At 37.0% G+C, this 21,657-nt stretch overlaps 5 protein-coding genes across 9 annotated transcripts; 3 read left to right on the forward strand and 2 right to left on the reverse strand.

The window, feature by feature from the left end:
• Positions 1-5,686: 5,686 nt before the first annotated feature.
• Positions 5,687-8,373, reverse strand: LOC106390488 (myb family transcription factor PHL6). Of its 5 annotated transcripts, XM_022716380.2 has the most exons (9): positions 8,121-8,367; positions 7,902-7,946; positions 7,034-7,657; positions 6,751-6,967; positions 6,606-6,682; positions 6,490-6,529; positions 6,338-6,410; positions 6,195-6,264; positions 5,687-6,105 (listed from the first exon to the last, which is right to left on the reverse strand). In XM_022716380.2, exons 3-9 carry the CDS (start codon positions 7,589-7,591, stop codon positions 5,842-5,844), a joined length of 1,299 nt encoding a protein of 432 aa, XP_022572101.1. In that variant the 5' UTR covers positions 7,592-7,657; positions 7,902-7,946; positions 8,121-8,367; the 3' UTR covers positions 5,687-5,841. The 5 variants fall into 5 exon arrangements, with proteins under 5 accessions (XP_022572101.1, XP_022572102.1, XP_022572100.1 ...); XM_022716381.2 differs by lacking the exon at positions 7,902-7,946 and having other exon boundaries at positions 6,751-6,964; positions 8,121-8,373; XM_022716379.2 differs by lacking the exon at positions 7,902-7,946 and having other exon boundaries at positions 8,121-8,373.
• A 2,045-nt stretch (positions 8,374-10,418) lies between these two features.
• LOC106390695 (organic cation/carnitine transporter 7) lies at positions 10,419-13,627 on the forward strand. Its single transcript, XM_013831219.3, has 5 exons — positions 10,419-10,611; positions 10,776-11,054; positions 11,592-11,829; positions 11,911-12,451; positions 12,967-13,627. The coding sequence occupies exons 2-5, from the start codon at positions 10,786-10,788 to the stop codon at positions 13,419-13,421; spliced, it is 1,503 nt and encodes a 500-aa protein (XP_013686673.3). The 5' UTR covers positions 10,419-10,611; positions 10,776-10,785; the 3' UTR covers positions 13,422-13,627.
• A 5-nt stretch (positions 13,628-13,632) lies between these two features.
• On the forward strand, positions 13,633-14,619 carry LOC106393582 (YTH domain-containing protein ECT3-like). The gene is made up of 3 exons (XM_022717284.1): positions 13,633-13,647; positions 13,765-14,163; positions 14,260-14,619. Exons 1-3 carry the CDS (start codon positions 13,633-13,635, stop codon positions 14,617-14,619), a joined length of 774 nt encoding a protein of 257 aa, XP_022573005.1.
• An 879-nt stretch (positions 14,620-15,498) lies between these two features.
• LOC106390486 lies at positions 15,499-17,711 on the forward strand. The gene is made up of 6 exons (XM_013830954.3): positions 15,499-16,025; positions 16,158-16,305; positions 16,380-16,640; positions 16,708-16,789; positions 16,898-17,094; positions 17,163-17,711. The coding sequence occupies exons 1-6, from the start codon at positions 15,781-15,783 to the stop codon at positions 17,451-17,453; spliced, it is 1,224 nt and encodes a 407-aa protein (XP_013686408.1). The 5' UTR covers positions 15,499-15,780; the 3' UTR covers positions 17,454-17,711.
• A 132-nt stretch (positions 17,712-17,843) lies between these two features.
• On the reverse strand, positions 17,844-21,305 carry LOC106390485 (putative DUF21 domain-containing protein At3g13070, chloroplastic). The gene is made up of 13 exons (XM_013830952.3): positions 20,420-21,305; positions 20,213-20,310; positions 20,030-20,123; positions 19,850-19,927; positions 19,670-19,773; positions 19,481-19,562; positions 19,254-19,393; positions 19,028-19,170; positions 18,871-18,962; positions 18,727-18,792; positions 18,512-18,628; positions 18,252-18,431; positions 17,844-18,171 (listed from the first exon to the last, which is right to left on the reverse strand). Exons 1-13 carry the CDS (start codon positions 20,963-20,965, stop codon positions 17,914-17,916), a joined length of 1,998 nt encoding a protein of 665 aa, XP_013686406.1. The 5' UTR covers positions 20,966-21,305; the 3' UTR covers positions 17,844-17,913.
• Positions 21,306-21,657: the final 352 nt, after the last annotated feature.

Genomic DNA, 21,657 nt, shown 5'->3' on the forward strand with positions numbered 1-21,657 from the left:
AATAGTTCTATTCAAGTCTCCAAACACTCTAATTTTGTACTTGAGTTTTAATAAGACTAGGCAAGGAACCCGTGCGATATCGCACGGGAACTCATTTTATAAAAATATATTTTATAAAATAATTTTTATAGCAATTGGTTTCGAAAAGGTACTTATATTATAAACTTAGATTGTATGCAACTAATTTGTAAATCATTGTGTCATATGATATGTATTGTGCCAAGATGAACAACTAACTGTTTTTAAATATACTAATTATTTAAGAAGTTATTAAATATTTTCTCTTTATATAACATGAATCCTCTTATTATAAGATCTAATGATAGGGAGCTAAGAGTCCTATAGCATTTTACAAGTTCAAATAAAAATTTACAATTATATAGTTCCAACCAATTTTTGAATAAATTTCAATTATTTTTTCATGACATCAAAATAATTTTACTAATAAAAAGGAAATATTAGTAGTAGTCAGTATTCTTTTTGAAAAAATTATATTTCTATGTTTGCCAAAAATAACTATTATTCTTATATATTTTTACATCCTTTGTTTCTTTTGAAAGAATATCAAATAGATTGGATAGCGTAACAAATGTGTGTCGACTCATGTTAGCATTAAGAATATTGCTTTGAATCTTCAGAAGAGTTCTTATACAACATGCACTGACAATTTTTATAATAGAAAACAAATAATATATAAAAGCTAACTACTGTATGTTGATAAATTATAGATTTACATTTTTAAAAATTATTGATTGCATTTATTGGATTTTCAAATAGAAGACATCTCAATTATTTATAGTTGGTATTGATAATAAGTTACATTTTATTAGCTTTGACATAATACTCTCTCTTTTTAAGGTTGCTACGTAACTTCTAACAAAAGTTTGACTATAAATCTTAACCTTCTCCACTAGCTAAAAAATAAAAATGGTACATTTTGTATGGTTTACAAAGAATTATGAGTAATAGATCTTTACAAAATTTTCAATTGTTTCTACTAAATAATCCAATCAAAAGGTCAGTCACTAAAATTTTAAAGTCGCATGCGATATTGCGATATACAGCATTAGTTGAAAAGAATGCTTTCCAAGCAGAAAAAGACCTGCAAAAAGTCATGTCCATATACAAAGTATCTCAAGTAGCTGAAGATTCATCATCGGAGACACCACACCCACCACCGTCTACTTCTTCTTACTCCTCCTACAGTCTGTTTTCTCGACGTTTCTTCAGCCTCCACGGCCGTGACCTCTTCGCAGCCTCAGCCAATTGGTTCCTAGTGGACGTCGTCTTCTATACAAGCAACCTCCTCCTCTCTCAAATCGTCAACTTATCCGACAAACCTGCCAATATGACAAATGTCTATGACTCTGCCTTCGAAGCAGGCCAAGCAGCTAAGGTCGCAGCCACTGATTCACCGTTTATTTCATCGATAGAGTCGGTCGAGTCAAGATTCAGATGTTCCTCATGGCCGCTTTCTACTTAGCCGCTGGCATTCCGTACAGTTGGTTTAGGTCTGAGAATAATAAGACTAATAATAAAGGCTTTATGATTCGATCTCTTCGGGTTTGAAAATCATTCTCTTGGTTTTAATTGTAACTCCTCTCTCAAAAGTCTCATTCTCAAACAACACATATCTTCTAGAATAGCAAATGATGTACTTTTCATGATCTTATATATTGAACTTTTTTATAGCAGAAACTTTTTTTTAATATACTTGGTTTCTTTATCCCTTCTCGTATTATTGTTTTCATGGTCTCATTTATATTCTTCGTCCATCTCATTTTCTAATCTTTTAGTCTCTCTTCTGTATCTTAAAATCGTGAAAGTATGTTTTTGGTATCTTGTCTAAATCTTAATTATTGAAGCTTAATATGGGAACTGTTAACTTATAGTGAAGATCGGTTACATAATGTGCACATGTTTTAAGCTAAATAACAGAATTATCAAATCATTTTTAAACCAAAAAAATAAAATAAGTAAATTATAATGCATATTGGCCGCCACGTTAAACATCTCTCTTCTTCTCCCTTCGAAGTCACAACTTCACTATTAAGTTGTTGATAATTGGAATCAATATGGTGATTTTTATCACTGTTTTTTATAATGGCTTTTGAGAAGTAGACGCTGTGAATCACGGAAAAGGTGTGATACTTGATGGGTTGCCACTTTCCCTGGGATCCAACCCTTGGAACACTTTGGGGCACGACAGTTTGTTTTTAAGATACAATCAAGTGATGATTCACCATCTATTTGACAGACATGGATGAAGGGGAAGATACTCCATAACTCTTTTTTTCTTCTCCCTTGCGGCGAAGTCACCGCCCAATGTAGACTTGTTGATCATTGAAACTAATGCTGTTTCGTTGGTTAATGGGTTTGACACCAAAACGTGGAACTGTAGTGTGCTACGTTTCTTATTATAATTTTCGATTGAATATCAATTTTCAGAAAGTTTCTTAATGAAAAATAAGAAAACAGCAGGCGGCACGTAACTATGGTATTGTAAGATCTTAGTGGTTCATATAATTATTTAATACTCGTTCGAGTGTATCGGTATCATTACGATGCCATACTGATGAGATTACGAGCTCGTACGTTAAAGTGCCGAGACGACGAGACCGTCGGACGATGTACGATACGTATGATGACGAGACCGTACAATTCCGAACGTTTCAATAAATAAATCATGAACCCTCGTAATACGGTTGGTTCATGGCTCAGAGGACCAGAGAAAGAAAGAAGAAGACATTATAGTGACATGACTGAAATTTGTGTATGAAAATTGGGTGTGTTCTTGAAAACACAACCTTTCATCCATTTTATTTAATTAGTGAAAATTATGTTTTGAGAAAGCATGTACATAACCTATTTATAGATTTTCAAAAAAAAATTGAAGTGTCACATCTTTTCAATTTAAATGTTATTTTTTTGAAATAATACTTATATGAAGAGTCACAACTTTTCAATATAAAAGGACACAACTTTTAATTGTTGAAAACACATAACCTTTTAACATAAATGAAATTCACAACCTTTGCAATTAATCAGGATTGTTATTATTAGTAGATTTCAATTTATGTATCCACGTGTCCGAGCATCCATGTATCCCTCCTCAATCGAAGCAATAACTGAAGAATACGGATAGGAAGTGAGGGGAGAGAACCACCATCCCAGATCCAACCTCCGCCATCGCCAACGGCTCACTCTAGAAACCAGAGAAGACAACTTCACTCTTGATAAGTACACTCTTCTACTTATCATACTTATACCGCGCGCTAGGTTTTGAAACAGGATCAAGTGAACAAAAGAACGAACATGTATAAAAACAAATATTTACGAACCTTTAGTTTGAGTTGTGTAGGAGAAAATAAAACGTCTACTTATCAAGTCCCCTTTTATTTCTCCTGAAGTTAGATCTTTTTTTTATCAATTCTTTTTCTATTCAAGGATTATCCAGTTTAACCAAAAGGTTTATAAAAACTTCCCCACTGTAAAAATTTATATATATAGATCATGAAAAGGTACATCAAATGAAACTCTTCCTATAGAGTTGTGACATGAGCAGTTATATGTTTCAAAGGATGTGTTCTTTAGATTACATGACTGTTCAATAAAGAGTTGTCAAGTATAGATTTTTTGATGACATCATCAAAAGTATTTTATGTCCTTTCGATAAAAAAAACAGTAAATTCTGACCATTGGATTAAAATTTTATTTTCCTATAAAAAAAAGATGATGTCATTGTAGAACAAAAATATGTTTGCTATTATATATAGATTTCAATTTAAAGGTTATTTTTATGAAATAATACTTATATAAAGAGTCACAACTTTTCAATATAAAAGGACACAACTTTTAATTGTTAAAAACACATAACCTTTCGACATAAATAAAGTTCACAACCTTTGGAATTAATCAGGATTGCTATTATTAGTAGATAGATGGAATATTGAGGCTTCATTTTTTTTTTTTTTTTGGAAAAGTGAGGCTTCCAATCACATTTTAATATTGCAATCTGTAGTGTATAATGTTTGTCATTAAAGTAGACTTAAAAAAAAAATCCTAAAACAATTTGAATTCAGCAAGCAAATAGAGAAGGGAACATCCTCAAGATATACAACGTCAACGTTACAAAACATCTACTTTGAGTGTGACCACCTGCTTCTCAGGAGGATCTTCAGATTCACTGTTGTTCTCAACCCTACGACGTTTCTGAGAGGATTCACATTTGTCTTCTTCAGTTTCAGAAGCTATGTTCTTTGCAGATGATGAGCGCTGAGACAAAGAAGATACTTCCGTTTTGGACATGTTTTGACAATCTGACAATAGTGTCTGAGAAGAAGAAGACATAAGTACTTAGCATGCTCCTCTATTCGTAAGCTGAAGCACCCTTTGTACCTGCACATAGAAGAAGAGAAACACAATGCCTCTCACTCTTTCTTTCTCTCATCAGCTTCGCTAATACACAAAGCCAGTTTCTTCTCTTCTGAGTTAACATTCTTTTTTTCTAAAAAGAAAAATAAAAGGTCAGTAGTTACACATAGAATCTGTGCAAGTAATCACAATAAAAACTTGGAAGCTTCTTTACCTTCTTTTTTCTCTGGAATATGCTTGGCTTATCTATGCTTGTGTCTATACTTGTGCAAGTTCATGAGAGAGATTCAGCTAATTTGGTATTTATGTACTTGTAAAACTTGGTTAGACTCAAACTGATTTAGTACCTCTGAGCACCTTCACATGTCTGGCTCAGAACCAGCTGCAAAGAGAGATTTTTTAAAACTATTTGCTCACTGAATGATTGATTATCAACAACACTAGTGTCTACAAATATATATGAAAAATCAAGAGGTTCGGTTCACACACCTGGAGTGATTCCATTGATCTGATTAGCTTGACTGACCTCTTTAAAATCGTCTTCACCAACTCTGCATATGTCAAGCTGAGTGGCAATTTTGACTTGAACGTCACTTTCTTTTATTACATGAATCCAGAGAGGAGGAAAGACCAGCGGCTACTTCTGAATCAATGAGAAGAAAGTAGCCGGATTCAGGAAGTAACCAGCAGCATGAAGAGGACTGTGAACACTGTGGGAAAGGAAATGTCTGGCTTGCAACATCTCTAACAGTAGATGCGACCATGTTCACATCTGAACCTACACCACCCAAGTGACATTCAGATGTTGCAAGCCAGACATCTCTTTGCCACAGTGTTTGCATTGAACACGCCTTCTCTTCTTGTTTTACCCAAACTCCATGCTCTTGAATATCCATGGAAGTACCAAGCCATTCGTCTGAACTAAATCATAAAACACAGAGAGAGTGAATCAGACTTAAAAGCATTTTACGATTCTCACAAGTCACAAACAAGAACATGCATCAAAATCAAAACTTTGAATCCGCAACTTGATCTCACAATGATTGATATCTTGCATGTTCATGGAGAGAGAGAGGGGATAGAAAAAAAAAACAAAACTTTAAGCTTTACAATGATCATGAGAGGTTACCTGAATGGCTGCGTCAAAGCGAGTCTAATCGTCGAGTCAGAAGAGAAACGAAACCTTAGTTCTCAAGAGAGTGAAAGGGGAACACTTGTTCTGTCTCTGTAGATAACTGTCATTAATGAAGGTCTAGTCTATTTATAGTAACCTCTCTCTCTTTTCTCATCAAACCAAAAATAGAAAGATGAGGATTCTAATCACCCTTTTGATATTGCAATCTTGAGTGTATATGTTTGTCATTAAAGTAGACTTAAAGAATCCTTAAACATAACAAGCAAATAAAAGGGAACATCCTCAAGATACTACATCACAAACATCTACTTTTGAGTGACACCACCTGCTTGCTATCTCTCAGGAGGATCTTCAGATTCAGTGTTGTTCTCAACCTTGCGACGTTTCTGAGGGGATTCACATTTATCATCTTCGGTTTCAGAAGCTATGTTCTTTGGCTGAGACAGAGAAGATACTTCGGTTTTGGACATGTTTTGACAATCTGATGTCTGAGAAGAAGAAGAAGACATAAGCATTCCAGTTTTGCGTTGTTCTTCCAACATCTTTTCCAAGTACTTAGCATGCTCTTCTATTCGTAGCTGAAGCACCCGTTGCACCTGCACATTCATCAGTTCACAAGACTGATTATAGTAACAAAATCTTGAATTTTTCTTGTGCTGAACTTAAGTGTAATTGGTGTTAGTACCTCGAGCTGTTCATGCAATTGCTTTTGAACTTCCATCTGCATACGCAGAGCTTCGGTTAACTGCATTGCCCTGTCCATGGAACAAGATAAATCACTTCAAGTGAAAATGTTAAAAGCCAGTGCAAAAAAACACAATGCCTCACCCTTTCTTTCTCTCAGCAGCTTCATTATTACTCAAAGCCAGTTTCTTCTCTTCTGTGTTAACATTCCTTTTTTCTACATAGAAAAAATAAAGGTCAGTAGTTATGATGGAACATAGAATCTGATCACAATAAAAACTTGGAAGCTTCTTTACCTTCTTTTTTCTCTGGAATATGCTTGGCTAGTCTATACTTCTGCAAGTTCATGATTTTCAAATATATTCAGCTAATTTGGTATTTAAAATTGGTTAGACTCAAATTGATTTGGTACCTGTAAGTGGCTTTTAACATGATAGATCGTCAAGCCCTCAACATTCATGAGCTTCAGAACAGCCTTGGGAGTGGCCTCTACATGTTTTGAACCAACAATAGGTTAAGTGTTATCAGCAGAAGGTTGAAATAAAAATAAAACTCACTTTCAGGCCCTTCAAGCTTGTCCACAGACTTTAAAAAGCTCTCATGGAGCTCAGGGGTCCATCTCATTCTCGGCTTGAGGTTTGATGCTGCTGCTGATCCTGGAGAAGGGTGGGATGAAACTGCCTCAATGGTCATTGCTCCAGAGAGGCTTCTTTGGGTTTGACTCAGTCCTGTCACTGGATTTGATGATGAAGCCAATGGGGTTTCATAGATCTCCTGATTCAAACAAAAAGATAAGTCCATAAGTGGTGCAAAACTCATAAGAGATGGAGAGAAACTTACATCAAGCCTAGGAGTTTCGGAGCGGTCTGTGATGGCCAGCTCAAGTTCATCAGACAGGAACTGCAACTCCATTTGATCTGATAAGCAGTAGCTGTCATTTGAACAGTCGAGATCATGAAAGGCTCCATCAGAGCAAGCATCCCCGGAGAGATTAAAGAAATCTTTGACAAGGGTGTTGTCTCCATCAAATGGATTGCTCATATCTTCACTGAAGATAGATGGAGATCTTGCAGACTCCACAGCAGAAGGAGGCTGGCTGTTAGTGGAGGGGTCAGGGAGGAAAGGAAGAGTGTTTCCTAGATGTTTCTGAGACTCAGAGGTTGAAGATGATGATATGTAAAGATTTGTGCAGAAGGTGGAGGACCGTGAGAATGTGCCTTGAGGACTGTTCTTTGGCCATGGTGAGTCTGGAGAATGTGATCCTATGAATGGAGAGTTTCTGTTTTCTGGCTGGAGATTTAGAAAGTTATGGACCGGAGATAGTGAAGACGAGCAAGGTTGATGAAGTCCTTTATTGCATTCGTCTTGTGCCGTTGACACAAGTCTATGCCTGTTCATGATTTCTTACACCAATCAAGACTGTCTCTTGACAAGATCCGCCTTTACAACTGGCGGTTCAAGTAGCTGAGGATAAAACATAAATGGAGGAAGATGATTAGCATGAAAATGTTGGGATCAATAAACAAGTTAATGACAAGGGTAGAGTCAGTTTATGTAAGTTAACTTCCAGAACAAGGCATACAGAATCATTCAGTGTTCGATCATTGACTAAAATCACTAAACTGAAACTAAATCCAATTTATCAACAAAAACAAAAAAAAAACTAATTCCAAAACTTTAAAACTTGAGAGAATGCAAAACGGCTCACCGACACATGAAACTTTAAAACTTGCACAGATGACGCAGATCAGGTCTGAAAAAAAAAGACACAGTGTCTGGTCGGAAACGAAAAACGAGATAAACGAACAGATAAACTGAGATGCAAGATGAAGGAGTTTGGAGAAAAAAAGACTAATAAGTAGTACGAGTCAAAGACAAAAACATAAATCTTTTTTTAAAATTAAAGAACAGAGGAACAGAAACGGACCTGACAGGATGATAAAATCTTGTACTTTGCGTAACTCCTGTTCCAAAAGCTCAACACTTTCGAGGAATGATCCCCAAATGTGACATCAGCGGAAACTTTCTCTGTTAAAATAAGAACAAAGAACTAGAGGAAACACATGCCTTGAAAGAGGAGCGGGTGATGAAGTTTTATCTGAAGGAATCAGAAAGAAAGAGAAGAAGAGATGGCTTGAAGGAAGGAGACAAAAGCAGATTTGGCTATGGAGGCTTACGAATAGCCATCCAGGAAGTGTACTTCTTGATTGGTCCCCGCCTCACCTCACTGGACTTTCTTTCTCATACCAAGCGCTCTTACTTCACGTGTAGGTCACGTACTAATTGAAACCGTTTGTTTATCTACCACGTCGGATCCAAGTGGTTGTGCGGTTTGCCACACGCCGTTTTATTTTTATTTGTTTTTCCTTTTTTTATTTGATGACGTCACACCGTACCATGTTTGATTGTTTTCTCTTGTTAATCATCCTTCCTAATCATTATTTTTTTCCAACTAGTGCTATTTGTTTAGTATACTAAACTATATAGTATTTGATCCAAAAAGTCAAAAACTGTATAGTATATACATTATACACACATAAAAATATAGATATCTTCGTTTTGTTTCTGTTAGTATTCATTTCTTTGTATATTGTAATAACTGAATGTATTTATGTATGTTTGTATATATAAAGATGAGAACTATTTTACGTTTTGTAATTGGTTTATATTTCATTAACAAATTAAACGCAACTTCTTTTGCAAGATATTGAAGCTCTCTAGTAGAACAAAGGAAGCCGGGAAATTTGTAAATGCTAACTTCACTTTTATATTACTAATTGTTGATCAAAATATCTTTCGTTTTTGTGGGTTGTCTTATTTTGGTTTACATTATAATTAGACTATTTATAATTTGAATAATTGAACAACTGTTTGATGTTAAAAAAGTATATATTATATTAATTAATTGAATAAAATTTTGATTATGAATACATTATGTTGTTCCTTTCTAATAAATATTGTTGAATAAAAGGGTATTACCAATAATTAGAGTATGAATGAGCCAAAAATGATAGTGACGGATCTGTGATGAAACATTAAAAAAGAATTCTTTTAGGGGCAGACAAATGGTCATTGAAATTTCAAAAGGAAAAACAAAGTAGTATGCATCACCCATAAAGTTGGATCGATGGGAGCCATACCTAAACCACACAGATTGGTGCACTCTTGTTTGTCTTCTTGCTTGTCTTCTAGTCTTTAGCGTATAATGAAGATAATTTAGATTTAATGTTCATTATAGAGAATGAGCTCATCAAATGCTTTTTATCTTGAAATTATATAGTTTTATTTCTAAATGAAGCGAATTATTATGATAGGCATATGTTTTGATTCATCCAATATACTAAAATGCAAAAGGTATCTTGTGTTCCCCATTTCTTGTAACCTTGGAAGACAAACAAGCTTACACCAAGCTTCAAAGTATCAAAAACTACATTTTATAATTTCAACTGAAATATTCAAAACTAAACAACGGCCTGGCTTTTGGTCTATTAACAATCAAAATGTTAAAATGGATCCATCTTTATCACCTGGCCGTCTTTAGTATATTAGAGTATCATCACATTGTGTTGGAGGCTTGAGTATATAATTAATATAAGCGTGGAATTTGTATAATATATCATGAAAAATTCAAATAATTTTTCATGTATCCATCTAAAACTAGAGATGATCTGGAAATGAAATTGATACTCTATTCTAGAAACACAAGGTTTGAATTGGTTTAAAACAACTTCAAAACAGATGGAGTGTGGGAAGTGAAGAATAGTCATATAGAGGCACGTTGAGGAATGAGGCATCAAGTGGTAGAATGTCTCCATCCCTATATAATTTAAATTTCACATGGCAACATATATAATTTTAAATGTTTCTAATATGTAATAATTGGTTGGTTGGTGGGGTATATTCAATCACTTTACCCCATTCTCTATCCCTAAAACTCGAATCTCATCATACGTATATTTTTTTTGAATAATGTGTATATATTCACTAAAGGTTGGATATATCAATTCAATACAAAAGGTGACTACATTTGTCATATGTTTCGCTTTCGAATAGTTCACGAGTTTGGGTCCACCCATTGTCTCAATTATTAATCTCATCCAAATAATTATCACAAATCAGCATATTTAACAACATGGGCTTTGTAAAATAATCCATATACATATGGGCCAATTATAAAAAAGCCCAACTTAAAAAAGTTCGGTCAACAGAATTATCAACGGAGGCTCATAGTCGCGTCAAAATCTTCGCTCAGCGTTCGGACAAGACGACGACCAGACAGATTTAAGACTTCCACATGTGTTTATGCTTCGTTTTCGTTCATTAATGGCGTTGACTTATCGAATCCTCTGACCATTCTTATTTTTTCATTCTCCTAGAAGATAGGATCTTCATTTGTCTTCAAGCTCAACGTCGTTGAGGTTCGTCCTCTGTTTCTTCCTCTGCCAAAGTTCATGACTTTATGATTCGATCTGTTACGTTGAAGCGTTGCAATTACCAGAATTCGATTTAGCAATTAGAATCCGATGATGGGTCTTGGATCTTGATGACAATGAGATCGAAAGTTTACATTTTTACCTTACAGATTTTTTGAGATGGAAGATGGGAACCGGAGCTTCACAGTGGATGAAGCACTTGTGGAGATGGGATTTGGGAAGTTTCAGCTCTACGTCCTTGCCTACGCTGGAATGGGTATGGTTGCAGAGGCTATGGAGATGATGCTCCTCTCTTTCGTTGGACCTGCTGTTCAATCGCTTTGGAATCTCTCTTCACGAGAGGAAAGCTCGATCACTAGCGTCGTTTTTGCTGGTATGCTTATTGGAGCTTACTCTTGGGGCATTGTTGCTGACAAACATGGCCGCAGGTAACTAACTTACCCTGAAGCTTCTTAGGTTTATATTCTCGTTGGTTCCTCAAGTAGATAGGAGATTAGTTGTCTGGAAAAAGGTTTACTTTGCTCGGTTTGTTCATATGAACTCTTGAACTAAATGATCTCTCAAGTTGTATGTGTTTTAGTCTATGACTGCTTCTTTCATTTGATTCATATGTATCTTTTCAATGTTTAAAATGGATCTCTGAATCCACACATTGTGGCTTCATGATGTAGTGGAATTTAGATATATGTAAGGATATTCGTTTAGTATAAATTTTTCTAATAAAGCAAACTTTCTTGAACTCGTTGAGATCTCTATAGATTTACCGAAACTAAAGAACAAAAAGAAAATTTTTACTTTTGTTAATCAAATCATAAACTGCATGTCTACAAACTTAAGCCTAAACGGTTATATATAAGACAGTAACACTAAAAGTGATTATCATATTAATAAATAAGAAACTACATAATAATGATATTTATGCATCACTTCATTTGGTTTGATGTTTGCGCTTTATCTTTTTTTAGGAAAGGGTTTATTATAACTGCGGTGGTGACTTTCGTAGCTGGTTTCTTGAGCGCATTTGCACCAAACTACACGTGGTTGATCGTTCTCCGCTGTTTCGTTGGTCTAGGATTGGGAGGAGGTCCTGTTCTCGTCTCCTGGTATCTAGAATTCATCCCTGCACCAAACCGAGGGACTTGGATGGTTATTTTCTCAGGTTTCTGGACCGTTGGAACCATCTTAGAAGCTTCCCTCGCTTGGGTACTAAAGCCTAATGACCTTTTTTCTCAGCTTTCATCATACTTTGGACCCTAGCAACGTGATGATGATTTTTGTTTGCAGTTAATCATGCCAAGTTTGGGATGGAGATGGTTACTTGCACTCTCTTCGATACCGTCATCGCTGCTTCTTATGTTCTATAAGTGGACGCCTGAGTCTCCTCGGTACTTAATCCTACAAGGCCGTAAAGCTGAAGCTCTCTCCATATTGGAGAAGATAGCGAGAACCAACGGAACGCAACTACCTAAAGGTGTTCTCGGCTCAGAGATGGAAACTGAGATGGAAGAGACTAAAAGCCATCCAACAGAAAGCACTCATCTTCTCAAGCCTGGTGAACTGGAAGAAGCTCCTCCTCCTGTGTCCAAGATGATACTAAAACCTGATAGCAAGGGACCGTTACTAGTTCTTCTATCTCCAGAGCTAATCAAACGGACTTTGCTACTATGGGTTGTGTTCTTTGGAAACGCTTTTGCTTACTACGGTGTTGTTCTTCTCACCACCGAGCTGAAGATTTCTCAAAACAGTTGCTATCCAACTGAAAAAGAGTTAACACATTCTTCAAACGATGTTAACTACAGAGACGTTTTCATCGCCAGTTTTGCAGGTACATTCAACATACTTATATCATCGGTTCTAATTAGCCCTCGACATTCGGTTCTCGGTTTGGTTCTAGAGGTTTAGGATCCATTCGGATATTTAGAAAATTCGGTTTTGTTTCGTTTCGGCTATTACGGTTTTCGGTTCGATTTAGGTAACAAGGTTAGAGACTGACTAATATCTAAAGTAATTTTGGATCCCATTCGGTTCCGGTTCGGTTCCGGCTTTTCAGTTAGTTCAGGTTAAAAGGTTTAGAATATTTGGAGTTTTTGGATTAAATTTCAGATTTTTTGGATTTTCGGATAAAATTTTGGATAATTCGGATAATTTAAAATATTTAGGATAAAAAGTATTGTGGTAATTTGTTTTTTTTTGGATATTTTGGTTTACAAATAATATTTTAAAATTTGTTTTCTGGTTTGGTTCGGATATTTGGTTCTGGATAAATGTGCTCATGCATCTAACCATTACAAAGAAAAAGTCTGACCCTCTTGGTTCTTGATGATGTTTGGCTTTTCTTAGAGTTTCCAGGACTACTTATATCAGCAGCAATGGTGGACAGGCTTGGAAGAAAGGCATCCATGTCATCAATGCTATTTACCTGTTGCATCTTCCTTCTTCCTCTGTTGACACATCAATCTCCAACCTTAACAACCGCTCTTCTCTTCGGCGGCCGTATCTGCATCTCATCGGCTTTCACGGTGGTTTACATTTACGCTCCGGAGATATATCCAACGGCGGTGAGAACTACAGGTGTTGGAGTGGGGAGCTCGGTGGGGAGAATAGGAGGAGTGTTGTGTCCACTAGTGGCCGTTGGATTGGTTCACGGATGCCATCAGACAATAGCTGTTCTTCTCTTTGAGTTTGTGATTCTTGTCTCAGGTATCTGCGTTTGTCTCTTCCCGTTTGAGACGAGTGGTCGTGAACTGACGGATACAATCTCTACGTCCAATGAGCCCTCTTCATCTTCCGTATAGCCAACAGTTCTTTTGATTATTGAAGTTTCCGAAGGAAACAAAAGAGGATGGAGAGTTATTGTAATAGAAGTTTTTATACACGATAGAGTAGAAACATGATATAGGATTCTCATGTACAAGACAGTATACTGTGTACACTTGTTTGTTAAACAAACTAAAGAGATATATAATGAAACATTTAATGGAAAAAAGTGTAACATTCCTCATGGTGATGTATAGGTCTGCGGTTATTAACTGAACTTGCAAATCGAAATTTTGTTTATAATACAAAACAAAATTACAATTGACTGTTTATAATACAAAATAAAATTACACTAATAAAAATAACAACGACGGTCCACAGCAACATGAAGAACCTAACAATCATGACTTTGTCACCGACTACAATGACGCTAAGCTCTTCATAATCAAGTCTTACAGTGAAGACAACGTCCACAAGAGCATCAAATACAAGGTATGGGCTAGTACCGCTAATGGCAACAAAAAGCTTGACGCTGCTTACCGTGAGGCCAAGGATGAGAAAGAACAACCGTGCCTAGTGTTTCTTGTATTTTCTGTAAACGCGAGCTCTCAGTTCTGTGGTGTGGCTGAGATGATAGGACCTGTGGATTTTGACAAGAGCGTTGAGTACTGGCAACAAGACAAATGGAGTGGACAGTTTCCAGTGAAGTGGCACATCATTAAATCTGTTCCAAACAGTCAGTTCCGCCACATTATATTGGGAAACAACGAGGATAAGCCTGTCACTAACAGTCGAGACAAGAAGTAAGTAACCTCTCAAGCTCTTTCTTGTCCTTAAGACACCTCTTTTAAACAACAACTGAAAAACAAAATACAGGTGAAACTGGAACAAGGCATTGAGATGCTGAAGATTTTCAAGAACTATGACGGTGAGACGTCAATCTTGGATAATTTTGTGTTTTATGAAGAGAGGGAGAAAGTAATTCAAGAAAGAAAGGCAAGAAGACAGCCAAGCTTGCCATCTGCAGTAGGAGAAACCGAATACAAACCAGCTTCTGCTGCGTTGATGACAGAGTTTATCAAGAACATGTCAAAAAGTTTTGCGCAGGTTGTCCACTTGGAGGAGGGCAGCAAAGCATCTACAGATGCAACTACAACAACCATAGCCGTATCTTCTGGTCATTCCAAAGTAAAAGACAATCAATTAGCTAAGACTTGTGTTATTCAAATTCTATAATGACCTTTTGTTTGTTCTAAGAAGGGTATTCAAATGAGTGTTTATGTCTGACCAGGTCTGTTTTTTTTGCGTTAAGTAAGCCTCTTTGTATCTTTTTAGTCAATTTGATTCATTACCCTCCCTCCAGGGTTTGATAGACGAAGAAGATGATGATGTAATGAAAGACACGATATAATGTTGCTTCATATGTCTTTAACAGGCAGTGTTTAATAAAATATGCAGATTACAAAGTCAAAAGCTCTCTCAGCTTTCTTCATCTCCAAGTTTTGTTTCTTTTGTTGGTTTCTCCTTCTCCACAGAATCCTTAAGCTTTGTAAGTCTGAGGGGAGACAAGAAAGTCAATGATTACTCCTTATCCATATTATTTGCATAATTTCTTAAGTGAATAAAAATAAAAGAAAGATTGTTGTTGTCAAAAGGGACACTAGATTGTGTGGTTGATAAGCATATGATTATTGACCCTTTGCACAAGCAAACACAGATTCAGACTTGTAAGATGTTATGAATCACTAAACATAATGAGGCTAATGGATCACTTGTTTTTGATATTATCCATGTCTGATAAATAGATAATTTTTTTAAAAAAAATATTTTTAACAACTTGTGACTGATTCTAAAAAAAAATTTAAATAAAAATATTTTTTTTGTCTACATAATTTTTCTTTATAATTGTCAATTACTTCTCTTTTTTTTTTGTCATCAATTGTCAATTACTTCTCATTTTAGTTATTTTATGTTATTTTTTAATCTAGTCATTTGAATAAGTGTTTATCAATCTCTTAACTTTAGAAAGTTTAAAATTATGCAAATAGAACTATCAGATATCAGTCCTAATTAAACAAGTAAAACTAGTGGTTGTAGAATCATAATTGATTGGTGATAGATAACTTGGAAAAGAATCTGATAAAGAGGGCCAAATAAATTATATTTAACAAAAGGGGGTAAACTGTAACAAAAAGAAAAACTAAAGGACCAGAAAGAAAGAAAATCCCAAGTCCGGACAGGTCAAAAGATAACCTCGAACTCGAACCATTGTAATGAACTAATGTAATGATTCGTTGCTGCCTTTGCCACTCTGCAACCAGACGAGTCCACGCGCGAATAAACAAACCAACGCAGTGAAAGCGTTCAGAGGAACACCGAGAGAGATTGGGGATAACGATGAATAGTGGCGACATCTTATCGAACTTAGCTCTATACTTCTCCTCTTTAGAAGTCTTTTTCCGGCGAGCTTACGGCGATGACGGAGTCTTTTGTTATTGCTGTGCCACCGTGTTGACACTTATCTTCATTCTTCTCTGCCAAATTATCCGTAAAGTTCGATTCTTTAGTCATGCTTCTTCTTCCTCTTCTCCTTCTTCTTCCCCTGCCGTATCAGCTTCTCAATCTCTGAGCTCTCAATCAAGGTAAAAGGGTTTTGCAATTTACTAGCCAATTTTTTCAAAGCTATAAACTTTAAAGCCTCCTTTGGTTTATTTGTAGTTGCTTGAGCTTAGTCTTGTACTCTTTGATGATTTTGAGATTCATCGCTTTTGCAGAATCTCTACACTTGTTTCCGATGAAGACCTAAAAGACCTGATTGAAAAACTAGGGGAGAGAAGTGATGATGATACTGAGATTTGGGAAGATGTTATTCAGAAAAGCAATCCTCGCGTGTCCTACACTGCCAAATGCTGCAAACCACAAGTAACAGCAAAAGCTTCAATCCTTAAATGTCTGAAATTGAGATAACTGGAGGTTATGCTCTTTGGTTCTTGTAGGATGGTGGTCCTATGAAGTACTTAAGTACAACTGTATTTGAGAACTGCTCGCCAGAGGTTTTGAGGGACTTTTACATGGACAATGAGTACAGGAAACAGTGGGATAAGACTGTGGTCGAGCACGAGCAGTTGCAGGTTGATAGTAGCAGCGGAATAGAGATTGGTCGGACGATAAAGAAGTTTCCTTTGTTGACACCAAGAGAGTATGTATTGGCTTGGAGGTTGTGGGAGGGGAAGGATAAGTTTTATTGTTTCATCAAGGTAACATATGCATATAATCTATAGTTTGCCTCTTGACTTATTATATTTTCTCTTTGGTTATTATCAGGAGTGTGATCACAGTATGGTGCCGCAGCAGAGGAAGTATGTACGTGTAAGTTATTTCAGATCTGGTTGGAGAATCAGGAAAGGTATTAGTTTCTTGGCTTTGTCTTGATGTGATAGATCTATTTGTGGCGAATAGTTTTTAATCTTTTGCACTTTTATTTGTATAAACGCTGAACTTAAGCTTGTTGCAGTTCCTGGTAGGGATGCTTGTGAGATCCACATGTTTCACCAGGAAGATGCTGGATTAAATGTTGAGATGGCGAAGCTTGCTTTCTCGAGAGGCATATGGAGTTACGTTTGTAAGATGGATAGTGCGCTTCGTAAGTACATTGGAACCAGTCATAGACCCCAAGGGCCCACTGTATCTGCTGTTAGCTTAATGAAAAAGGTGAGATAAGTGTTGTACCTTGTTTGAAGTGTTGTGAAACTGAGTATTTGACCTTGTGTTATGCACAGGTTCCATCAGAGTTAGAGAATCAGACAGATGACAATACAAACTCCTCGGGAACTGTGCGCACAGGTGAAGGAGCCAAAAGGAAGAAACTGTTGAGAAAGCCTTCAAAGAAACAGGTAGCAAAGGGTCTGTTGCTTGTGGGCGGTGCGGTTGGTAGTGCAGTTTGCCTGTCTCGTGGTCACTCCGCCTTAGGTGCAAAGGTTGCATTGGCTTACTTCTTGACAAAGCTGAGAAAGCGTGGAGCTCAGCAGAGTCAGACTTCCCAGAACGCTGGTATTTTAAGTCATGTATAGATTTTGTTTGATGAAACATCTGTGACTCCGATAGGAGAGTTGTTTATAGAAGTGATTGACGTGTGAATATTAATGTCATCTAGTAAAGTTATATATGCAATGGCTCTGACCACATGAGCTCTGGGTCTTCAAAGTTTCTGTATACATCTCATGGTAGACGCGTGTGTGTGTGTGTGTGACTTAATGTGAATGTAAAGAGTTTCAAAACACAGTCAAGCCTTGAGGATATGGCCAAGAGAAACATATATTTTCAGACGAGCCGTTTCTGTTTCACATGTGTGCTTGAATATACTTTTGAAACAACTTTGTCATTGTATTGTGTATGTCTCCTAAAGAGCTTTGACGTCTCTAATGTCTGTTGTTGTTCGTCTCTCCTTTTTCAAAGAAGAATTGAAAAAAAATGCAGCATAGAGAATAAAAAAAAATGGAACTGTTGTCTCAATGTCATTGTTGTTTCTTGCTATTTATCAGCCAATACATGTTCATCAGATACAGCGTTCTCGGGTTTGTTGTCTTGGTAACTCGAGTTACCATCATCCTCTTCGCTGCTCCATGGCTTCTCTTGGTAACTCGAGTTACCATCATCCTCTTCGCTGCTCCATTTCCTTACGAACTTAGGAACCATGCTTCTTACATCTTTTGCCTCCGACACTTGATCCATGTCGTTGACTCTTTCAAACCGGACAGCACTCACTTTTCTTGCATTCCCCGCTAGTATCTGTAGACTTTTATCAGTTAGAAACAACAAAGATGCTTTTGCTGAACAACAAGAAATGTTATTATGGGCCCACTTCATACCTCTACTCTATAGATTTGGTGCTTTTCTTTCTGCTCCTGCCTCTCCTGTTTACCTTCCTCTTCCTCACCCTCCTCTTCCCAGTTTTCCTTCTCAAGAACAACCTTCACACTCTCTCCAGTTTTTGGGATATACCCAAAGGCCTCACACACAAAGCCTGAGACCGTCTCATACTGTATGCCCTGCCTCCCACAATATAAACAAAACATTGAGGAATGCTCTCACTAACGAGATATCAAGCCACAGCTAAAAGTTACATTACCTCTGGCATCTTCATGTTCAGCTCTTCTGACAATTGGTCTATAGATGTATTAGCATCAACATCATAGACCCCCTCGTCTCTCATCACAATATACCCTGTCTTCTTCTGAATCTCCTCCTATTGACCCACAAAAATAATGGAGACCAGGTATTAAGTTATGTAAGATAGGTTTGATCATATCAGCAGGTCAAAGAGTTGAAACTAGGACCACTTACTTTTGAATCGTTTTCATCAAATATTTCACCAACAATCTCTTCAACCACATCTTCAAGAGTTACAATCTGCAGAAACAAAAAGAGAGAGAGATTAGCAGATTGAGGAAGAGAGTAGAGAAGCATAGAAAGAAGAGCAGCACATACTCCAATGGTTCCACCATACTCGTTAAGGACAACTGCCATGTGCACCTTTCTTATGCGAAATTCTCTAAGAAGATTCCAAACTGACATAGAATCTGCATAAAATATCATAATCATAAGATCTTCTTCCTGTGAAGTAATCAAATCTAGAAGATCTTACCAGGGACGAAGTAGGCAGGTTTATGTGCCATGTCACCCACAGAAGTGCTTTCTAACAGATCACCTTTCTGAACATAATCTAGAAGATCCATAGCATAAGCTATTCCCACTATATTATCTATACGCTGCTCAAAAACAGGCACCCTGAGAAGAAAACATTTTGAGCTTTGATCAGTAATCCCCGAGAAAGAGAATCAGAAAGAAGGCTTTTGGAAATTTTGTGATACCTCGAGTACTGATGTGTCACCCACATGCTATGGAAATCAACTAGACTGCCGCTGGCGTCTATTGCAACTACATCAACAAGAGGAGTCATCACCTCTCGAACATGGGTGTCTTTAATCTCCAGCACATTTTCAATCATGTCCTGCAGAAGCAATCATTATAATAAATGTAGGGGTGTGGTGTAGATTTTTTGAAACGAAAAGCTAAGAGATAACAAGAGAACTCATACCTGCTCCTCTTCTTCAATAGCGCCACTTAATTCTGCACCTCGTAACATCAGTTTCAACTCATCTTCAGTAACATAAGGCTCGCTGACACACATAAACAATGCAGCAAACCGAATCAAATATAATTATCTGTTTAGCATGTAAGAACTATATAAGAGATGCTATAACAAGTCTAGGCTGATGATGCATACCTTCTCCCTTTTAAACCAAGAATTTTCAGTATTCCCATTGACAGATATGTGACAATTCTTCCGACAGGATATAATATTAAGGAAAGCCACGCCACTGGTCTGACCTAGATGCACAGTCAGACAACATAAGTCACGTTGTAATCTATTACTTCCTATCATATGAAACTGAGTGAAACTTACCACAAGCCTTGCAACTTCTTGAGCATTGTGGACAGCAACACTTTTTGGAGTAATCTCAGTTAGGAGTAGTATAGCTACCTATATAGTCATTCAAGATTAACAACTTAGGAAGCGATGTTGCTAACCAAACTAAAGGATTTAAAAGTTAACAGATTTGACAAAAGTATTGATTATACGTACAGTCATCAATCCAGTGGCTGCACTAACACCAGCTTCTCCAAATATAGCTGTTGCTGCTTCTGTGACCAGTGCAGTTGCCGCAATGTTCACAACACTAAAAATAAACCACAAGAACTAATGATAAGAGACAAATTTTCAAGCAATCATCTAAAGAAAAATTGCATCTAAGGAAAGAAGCAGTACGTTGTTCCAATAAGTATAGTCGTCAAGAATCTGGTAACATCACTCCGGAGCATTCTGAATACACCGTTCTCTGGTTCTTTCTCAGCTAACTCACGCACCTGAGTATGAACCACACATCAAACATCAATATTTCAAAACCAATCAGATCAGCATTGGCATTACTATAAAGGAGCTCACAATCAGAACTAGGACATGAATTGTTTTTACCTTCCACGGCCACAATGTTGTGATGGAGGTTTCTGCCATAGAGAAGAACGCTGAGAGGCTGAGCAGTGCAGCCAAGATCAAACCCTGCTCTCTAAGAACCCTAAGAACCTGATAAATCTTCGGCAAAGCATTCTTGAACAACACTAAGCTCTGACCAAACACTTCGTATCCTGCTTCCACCACACCTGCCGACGCCAACACCTTCCGGCATCCGTACAAGAAAACTCCACACACCACAGCTCCCACAACAATCCCACGTTTCAGCAAAACCTTAATAGAATCCAGCTCTTTTTCGCCGGAATCAGAACTTTGTTGACTACCCTCGTGATGTTGACCTGAGCTAAACAGCATAAAGCTACTACTGCTTCTGTAGCTAAATTCAGAACTTGGTCGGAATCTAAAACTCAAGCTGCAGTTTTTAGAAGGATTCAACATCACAGGGCAGTGAAGTCTTGCTGAAAGCTTCGATCTTTGATTACATTTCTTCAAAAGTGAGGCTTTTGCGCCAATGACGGACCGACCCAGAACCGATAATTCAAGTGCCATAAGAGAGAAAGAAGAGAAACAGAGCCACCAAGAAACCTAAGTTATGAAACGTGTGGGAAGAGCCAAAGTAAGGGAGAAAGATAATCTAAATGCTAAGAAGCGTGAAGAGTTGGTACACCAAGAGGATAGTTATCTGTTTGGTGAAGACAAGATGGTGAATTTGAAACTGTGAGCTAGGGTTCATAGCTTTAGAAGAGGAGAGGGCAGCGATGATGGTGAGGTTGCGGAGAAAGAGAAAAAGGCTGCGCCTTTCCTCCGTCCGTCGAATTGTTTTTTTTCAGACCAAAGTCAGGAGCAAGTGGCATTAGCTTGTTAGATGACCACTAGTACCCCTGTGTTCCCACCAACCAACGGGATATGCTTTAACCGGTCAGGTTTGTTCATAGGCCGTCTTACTGGTGTTTAGTTAAAACAATACGGTTTGATCATCAAATCAATTTACTATTTTTGTTTAACCTGCTAAATCTAAAAAAGATTTACAACTTTTCTTGTGGTTCAAAAAAAAAGAAGAAAGATTTACAACTTTTCTTTTTACAACCGATAATTCTATATTTTTGTAACAATTGAAGATTAGGATTCTTGGCCAAACTCCCAACTTATAGATGATAACTTGAAATAAATTATAAGAAATTTCGTAGTATTAACCGAGATATGTATGGAAACATGGTTAGAATTCACGTCTAACCGCATCA

The sequence above is a fragment of the Brassica napus genome, chromosome A3 (assembly GCF_020379485.1).
Source record: "Brassica napus cultivar Da-Ae chromosome A3, Da-Ae, whole genome shotgun sequence".
NCBI classification, from domain to species: Eukaryota; Viridiplantae; Streptophyta; class Magnoliopsida; order Brassicales; family Brassicaceae; genus Brassica; species Brassica napus.

Bases quoted from the DNA above. Each gene is read 5' to 3' on its own strand.
- LOC106390488 (XM_048776402.1), bottom strand. From the start codon at position 7,591: ATGAACAGGCATAGACTTGTGTCAACGGCACAAGACGAATGCAATAAA. The intron at 6,683-6,750 runs GTGAGTTTTATT...CAAAACATGTAG, and splicing joins CAAGCTTGAAGGGCCTGAAA to AGGCCACTCCCAAGGCTGTT. The intron at 6,411-6,489 runs GTAAAGAAGCTT...TTTTCTATGTAG, and splicing joins TATTCCAGAGAAAAAAGAAG to AAAAAAGGAATGTTAACACA.
- LOC106390695 (XM_013831219.3), top strand. From the start codon at position 10,786: ATGGAAGATGGGAACCGGAGCTTCACAGTGGATGAAGCACTTGTGGAG. The intron at 11,055-11,591 runs GTAACTAACTTA...ATCTTTTTTTAG, and splicing joins GCTGACAAACATGGCCGCAG to GAAAGGGTTTATTATAACTG. The intron at 12,452-12,966 runs GTACATTCAACA...GGCTTTTCTTAG, and splicing joins TTTCATCGCCAGTTTTGCAG to AGTTTCCAGGACTACTTATA.
- LOC106393582 (XM_022717284.1), top strand. The intron at 14,164-14,259 runs GTCACTAACAGT...AACAAAATACAG, and splicing joins GAAACAACGAGGATAAGCCT to GTGAAACTGGAACAAGGCAT.
- LOC106390486 (XM_013830954.3), top strand. From the start codon at position 15,781: ATGAATAGTGGCGACATCTTATCGAACTTAGCTCTATACTTCTCCTCT. The intron at 16,306-16,379 runs GTAACAGCAAAA...TGGTTCTTGTAG, and splicing joins CCAAATGCTGCAAACCACAA to GATGGTGGTCCTATGAAGTA. The intron at 17,095-17,162 runs GTGAGATAAGTG...TGTTATGCACAG, and splicing joins CTGTTAGCTTAATGAAAAAG to GTTCCATCAGAGTTAGAGAA.
- LOC106390485 (XM_013830952.3), bottom strand. From the start codon at position 20,965: ATGGCACTTGAATTATCGGTTCTGGGTCGGTCCGTCATTGGCGCAAAA. The intron at 19,563-19,669 runs GTATGCATCATC...TATGTGTGTCAG, and splicing joins CTTGGTTTAAAAGGGAGAAG to CGAGCCTTATGTTACTGAAG. The intron at 19,394-19,480 runs GTATGAGTTCTC...TTGCTTCTGCAG, and splicing joins CTATTGAAGAAGAGGAGCAG to GACATGATTGAAAATGTGCT.